This window comes from Protopterus annectens, chromosome 2.part0 (genome assembly GCF_019279795.1).
Source record: "Protopterus annectens isolate FY-2018-M chromosome 2.part0, PAN1.0, whole genome shotgun sequence".
Lineage (NCBI taxonomy): Eukaryota > Metazoa > Chordata > Ceratodontiformes > Protopteridae > Protopterus > Protopterus annectens.
Genome location: NC_056728.1, coordinates 1,257,762,276 through 1,257,769,775, shown reverse-complemented (window position 1 = coordinate 1,257,769,775; position 7,500 = coordinate 1,257,762,276). Strand labels below are relative to the sequence as shown.

The 7,500-nt window shown below is 36.6% G+C and overlaps 1 protein-coding gene across 1 annotated transcript in view; it reads right to left on the bottom strand.

Annotated features, from left to right (window-relative positions):
* Positions 1 to 6,187, bottom strand: part of LOC122793432 (interleukin-17A-like) — a 35,343-nt gene extending 29,156 nt beyond the window's left edge. The window contains exon 1 of the mRNA XM_044061430.1: positions 5,920 to 6,187. Coding sequence (XP_043917365.1) covers positions 5,920 to 6,081 — 162 coding nt within the window. The 5' untranslated portion in view covers positions 6,082 to 6,187. The remainder of the gene's footprint in view (positions 1 to 5,919) is intronic.
* Positions 6,188 to 7,500: the final 1,313 nt, after the last annotated feature.

Sequence of the window (7,500 nt, the reverse complement as noted above, 5' to 3'; positions counted from 1 at the left end):
TTAAAGTGTATTTTAGCTTTTTACATGCACTGTTAACTTTTTGCCTCCATAGGAGCTCTGGGTGGTAAATTTTTAACATCTAGTTATTGTATCCTCAGCTTTTTGAGAAAGCTAATAAAGTCATGGCAATTGTATTCAGGAATTATAATTTCTATCCAAATCACACATATTAATTTCACTGGAGTTGAAATAAATTAATATGTTTAATTCTAACATCAAAGTTAAGTATTTAGTTTTTTAAAGAGGGAGAAAGATGCATAACTAAACAGTAAATGTAATTGAGCGTAAATTTATCAGTAAGGTATTTTTAAGGAAATCTGAGAAAGACTGCAGCTTAAATAAATACCCTGAATTGGATGATTTGGTGGCAGTGCTTCAAATTCATAAGAATTGATTTATAATGTCAAGCGCTGTCTTGATAGATTATTGTGTATAATGACAAAAGAATAATCAATCATCTGCATACACAACAAGTTTACACTATAACTTATTGAACTGTAAGTCCTTGGATTGTAGCTTTTGTTAACTTGTGCCAAGGATTGCATGTCATGAGGTAATTACAGATGAGATGTAGGACAACATTGTTTAACACCACACTTTATTGAGAACTAGCCTGAAATAAAATGATTGTATTTAACTGAACAAGAGGAGGCAGTGAAAGTAGAATTAATGATTGTCCTTAAGGCATCCAGAAATCCAGTAGTAGGAGGATTTTAAAAACATAAAACCACATTACAAGTCAAACATCTTTCCAACATACAGGTTTAAAATATTTCTTCCCCACTAATTCAATGACAAATGGTAGACTCTAGTCTGATAGTCAAGTGACAAAAATCCAACAATTTCCACCATAACCCCAAGAAATACAATTACCATGAAGCAATTTTAATAAAACAATCACTGTAATAAACTTTTTTCATAGCAATTATGTTTCGTGTGTTTATAGTTTCAGTTCTGTGGAGACAACTCTACAATATTAAATGAGGTTCTGATAGAAATGCTGGAGGAAATGGACATTGTTAGGCTGTCAAGGTTAAAGTGCCTTTTAATTCTAAATCCAATTTTGACAGCATCTCTGTATTGGCAAACTGGAGTATTACCCCCCCCCCCCATTTTTAAAGGAATCAGAGGTAATCCAGAAAGCTTGAGTCAGGTCTGGTATCCCACTGGTGTCCCAGAGTGTGACAGTGTTAACAAGAAACAGAGTGGACTAATCCTTTGTACTCTATTTCCGTTTTTATAAAAGGGGACAGAAGAGTGTGCTCCAATTATATAGACTCCACACTATTCAGCCACCCAGCAGAGGCTTACATAAGGATATTAGCAAGGGGGCTTTATCAGATAATTTCTCCACTGATTCTAGAGTAGTAACATGGATTCCTTCCAAGCAGTAGAGCAGTGCAACACATCTCTTGCCATATACTGATATTCATTGAACTATGGAGTTCAGCAGTGGTCTCCATGTATTTTATGGGCCTGGAAAAGGCATATAACCCTGTATGCCTGGCATGTCTTCTGGGAAATGCAGCAACATGGCAGGGTCCTTAGCCTAGTGCTGCCTGTTATTCAGTAATGCATTTGTGGTAAAGCAGTTCTATCTGCATGCTCATACTCAAGTTGTTTACATTCAAGACTGCATCAAGGCTATGTCACGTCTCACCTCAGTTTTCTGGCTTTCATGGACAAGATATCAAAGTACAGCCAAGATTTGGGAACTATCTCCTTCTGGGACATTATCACTGCACCTTATTTAATTGCAGAAATTGCTGTCCTCTTGATCTTAAGTGACTGTGATCTCTGGAATGCACTATCATGGCTCACGGGTAAGACTAAGGTGGCTAGGATGAAGATCAGCACATCCATGTCAGATGACACTGGCATCTTCTAGAAAAAAAAATGGGGCGTTATATACCTTGAAGTCTTGTTCACATGTGAGGATTGAGGCAACAGAGATATTTGCCAGTGGATGGGTTCAGTGGTGCTAATACTTCAGGCATGGTGCTAGACTGTGGTGGTGAAGCAAGAGGTGAATCATAGGATCGAACTCTCAGTTTACTGGTCAGTGTCCACATCTGCACTTATGGCAATGAGGTTTGGATAGTGACCAAAAGAATGAGGTCATAGAAGTGGCAGATAAGAGTTGAATTTGTAGGGTTACTCTCTGCCTAAAGTGATAAGCCTGTCAATCCACACTGAAGTTAGAGCAGAATCACAACTCCAAACATAGTCAGTGGAGGTGGTTTGAACACCAGAGGAAGACACCCTAGTTACCCTCTGTAGGTCACTTACTATTCACAGTAAAATCTGATTATAGCTATCAGCTTACCTAAGAACAAATAGGATGAGATGGGACAGTTTCTGGAGAAAGGGAAGGTGAGTCATATCTGATCATCTTTTAAGTACTTGTGATCCTATTCTAAACAACTGCTTTAGTAAAGGCACCAATGAATATAATAAGGACTTTGAAATTAATGGGAAGATAGACTCTCACCAGACAATGTGCTGGATCAGAACTATATCCTTGAAATTTGGATATTTTTTCATAAATGTTCTTACTTTTATTTCCTGAAAAGTGTGTACATGATGCTAATACTTGAAAACCAGGCATGTTGCTATTCCTCATACTCTTTCAGCATTATATGTGTATGCTGCAGAAATTATATGAGGCCTGTGATCTGTTTGATCTAGTAAATACATATTTTATAAGGTGAGATCTAAGCCCATTAACAGTAAATACATTTTAAAATTAACTACAATATAATTTTTGAATTTAAAGAAAATGAAGAAATAGGCAATGCTATACTTACCTTTGATAAATGTTTAGTCTGAAATATTAAACAATGTTTCTGCTGTAGAAATCCATGGTGACTTAAGTATGAAAACCATAAATTAGTATAGGTTACATGAATGACATCTCCAGAAAGTATAGAAGAAGTACATGAAAAGGAATATGTAACTTAACAGACAAACCTGAAGATAAACAATCTAACCAACCAAATTGTAAGAATTTATCAGACACAAATCTGACAACATCTTAGGCTTCCATGATGTAGTCTCATAGGACAAACTGTTATATACATACAATATGCATATGCATCCTCTGTATTAATAGCATTAGGACAACTGGCACTGCATGTACTAAGGAATAATATGACCTATCAGTATGCGTCAGAAGACATGGACACAATATATCTAAGAAGAAAACTAAACTAGCAGGGTGTGTGAAAAGAAAAGAAGGAAAAACACATCACAACAACCAAAATTAATTTCAGCAACTCTATAGGATTATCTCACATAACTGTATCTCCAATAAAGATGAAGCTATAAACCATACCTAATACTAAACCTCAAAATGTATATGACTTGTTTCTTTTGTATCTAAGAGCACTGTTAGATATTAATATTTCAACAAATTATATTTTGTAGAGACTCATATTTCAATGACTTTCCTCTTTTCAAAGCAAGTGAAAAATAACTAGAACAATGTATTTTTCAAATAGAAGATCTGAAAAAGACTAATATTAAAAAAATGCTAATTTTGAAAACAATAAGCCCTTAATTTACATTTTTAACAGAAAAGAAAGGTTATTTCTAAGGACCCTTTTGCATTTTTTGGCTGAAATGGTAAATGCTTGTCTGTATCCATATATTTCAATGCCGTCAGGCAAACAATAAATACTAGACAGTTTTAATTTAAATTCAAAGCAAAAGGGCTTTACTGAATGCTGCTTAGTAGTCAGTCCCACAGATAGTCAGTTTTTCATACTGACCTGAAACTTCTAGTTTTCTCTAAAACATTAGATACATACATTTATAAGACAACGCACTCAGTTAATGGCTGTGTATCTTATACAGTTATGGCAGCGTATACTTCAAAATAGTCTGAGTAGCAACCATTCCTGAGGGCCATTGTAGGACATAGTACAGCAGTACAATAGTTAAAACAGTGTGGTATGCAATGCATGTTGACTGCATAATGTCATATAAATGAAGAACTAAGTGCAAATGAGCCACACAAAATATGCAAATGAAGGAACCCAAAATGGCAGATCAGTTCAGAGACATATAAACAGGCAGTCTTATGCAGCCTCTATAAACTGCTTTGAACCCCAAGATTCATGGGGCACATGATGGTAACCATGCTAGAAATAGTAGCAGTGGTAGGACAAAAACATGTCTTGTGAGCAAATGGTGGAACCAGTCTTCACAATCTTTTATACTGTGACCATCCATGCCAACAGAGGTGGTACAGATAGTGCTTGATATATACTAATATGACCGGCTCTACTATCTGAACAAGTTCCAGATTGTGCAATGAAAGCACTAACTTTTGTGTTTACCATTGAATTGTTTAATAAACCTGAGCATGCTTTGGTTTAGGTTCCTCGGGTGTTTATTTCTTTATTTTTATGTTGTTTAACTTATAGGCACTGGAGACAATTTCAATTTTTAAATGAATTAATTTAAACAATACTGCCTTAAGTAGTATTGATTCTATTTTTTTTTATATAACTGTCTACTTCTGAAAGGGTTGCTATGCATATTGTTTATATGGGAAGATGGCTAACAGAAATGTGCTTTTAAGGTTTGAAAGGTGCCTCACGGCACATGGTTGTAATACAGTTTCTTAGAGGCAGTTTCTATGTGTCAGAGGAAGCACTGGTGATAGTAAGTTTTTTGGTCAAACACAAACCTTTATTATAGGTGTTATAACAGGCATTATCTTAAAACGCTACTGGATCAGGTTTTACTTAATTTATTTTATTCATGTTTGTTTACTAGGTTAGTGCACTGTATAGGTCTTTCTGAAGTCCTATGAGTTATGTTACAAAACATATTAGAATGCATTTTAATAAAGACAGTGTTGATCATATGTTTCCTTAGATTGCAGTGGGAATACTTGCCGTGGGACCAGAATTAAGATTCTGGATGTGGGCATTACACCCAGCTGTTTACATGGATTATCTCTGTCCTTTTTTAGTTTGTAATACACTGGAAACTTATACTGTGTATATGATTTTGATGAAGTCTACCGTGAGTAGATGAAAGCGCTTAATCATTAAATATTTTCTACTTTGCAGTCCCGTGTATTCTGGCTTTTAGTGCATTTTAACTTATAGTGTGTGCTTTATCATCTTCTGAAGATCATACAAATGACCTATTTTAATATCTCAACATAACTCATAACAGTATGAAATCATTGAACTGGTCAAGTGTTGCAACCTTTCTCCACTGCAGATGCCAGGCAGGTGACGTTAAATTTAAGTAAAGGAGGTATCAGAGGGAAGCCCTTACATGGGGGTACAGGGTGTGTAGTTTTCTCATAACAATGCCTACCTTATAAGTGATGTTGCAGCCTGACAATGATGGAAATGCTTCTGCAGGTCTACAGTGCAATGAACCGGAGAAGCCAGACGTGAAACAACAAAGCAGCCTCATATGGTATTGTGAAAGAAATAGCAGAATGTAGTGGAGATAAAAACAATGTAAAGCATAAAACTCTTTGTTGTTATGCGAACTTAAGAATATTTCACATTTCAATAGATCTGCCCATGACAACACAGTGAGTACTGCAGAACACATTTACATTTTGCCTGTTCCTCTAAAACACCGTTACTTGACCATTACACATGGTGATATATGAATGTATATGTACACGTAGGCGTGTGTGCATGCACGCAACACTCACTCTCTCTGTCTACACACACACACACATATATATATATATATATCACTGTAACTAAACCTTTAACTCTTTTCTGATTCTGTCTAATGGTATAATTGATTGTTGCTGCGTGCAACAAAGCCATTATTAGAAAATGAGAGAAAGGCCAAAACTGGAGTATTCAAACGTCAACACCATATGACACATCCTGCTAAAGATAGTGAGCTGAAAGAAAAATACACCAACTTACTTACCAGTAGTGTGAATTCATTGATCCTAAAAGTCATATTTTGCATCCACTTCTTTGTCTGTTCCTGTCCCTGTGCTGTTTCATGTGGTCTAAAACTGAGACTTCTGGTGACTTGTGTCCATATTTTATAGGTGTCGTTGCTGCATACTGGGAATTTTAGTTCCATAACGCACTATTTTCAGTTGTTTTCACATGCAGCTTCCTGTACGAGTTATATGATGGCATCTCTTTTCTTGTCATTTACAAAAGTATTTTTTACCATGATGCAGCAACATAAGAAATTCAAAACATCATTCAGTGGTCAGATGGGCAGTTTTAGGGCAACCATTTAATAGTTTATGCATTATGCATATATTTCAGAAAGGTTACTGTGGAAATAAATTAAATAATGCATGAAACCATTTGTTTGTGTTTGAGTCACTCTTAGCATTTGGGTTTTATTTATCTTTATCAACTAGATTTTATCTTCCTTATTTCTGAGTAATGCTCTAATTTGCTTGCACCTTGCAAAACCCTCGTTTATCTTCTATTAGCAGGCCTGTAAGGCAAACTCATTTATGGTCAGCATGAGATATGGTCTCTAAAATAGGAATCTAAGGGAAGTCAGCAATGAAAAACAGGGGGGAAACTGACAAAATCCCCTAGAGAAAGCCATCTGTGTTGATAATACAACAGCCAGTTTGCCAACTATGTTATCTTTGGACTACAGGACAAAAAAAAAGTTTACTGTGCACAGGAAAAATGAAGTATGACATACCTTTGTAATGTGGTCTGAAAACAAAATCTGGTTAGTTATGATCAGTCTTGCCTGCAGGCTGCCTTAACTATTCTTCAGTGGAAGGTCATCACTGCTGGTCCTGCAGATAAAAGGTGGACAAACAACATTCAGTGGTGTTGTGTATGAACCCTCATCATAAAGGCTAACTGATGTCCTGTTTTTCATTTAGATCTAGGCCAATACTTTCCTCTGCTGATACAGTGGACTCAGAATATTTTGCCACATCTGATGCTGGAGGAATTTCCAGTGCAATGCAGAATTCTACCAATACTGAAAATGTGCCATTCGTGCAAACCATCTGTCTGGCATCTAGATGCCATATACTAAAACCATTAGAGCCCTGGCTGTATTATGCAATCTTAAGCCCGCATTACTTCTCTGTTCTTGAATGTCTCTAAACTCCGGACAGCACAGATGACAGAGGTTTACTTGTTACTCCTTATGTGGCACTACCTGTGAGGTCTCCACCATCTCCACTCTCTGCTATGAATATCTTTCAAACCTGCAAGTCCACACCAGTCCTTGGTTTGCCAAAACAATGATAACATTCAAGTTACTGTATTTCACTGGGGAAAGGGTGCAGAGGCACCATGATGTTCATAGTCAACTCTTACGCCACCTAGCTCAGTATAGCTGCCTTCCCTGCTGTGCTCAGTACTTTACACAGATCAGGCCCAGAAAGGCTGTGTGCATACACACCTGGGAAGAGTGTACAGGCGCCGTGCATGCAAGAATATTCTAACTACATAATATCCAGCTTTATGAGAAGATGTCCACCTTTGTTATGAGAAGCCCAGTGAATCAATG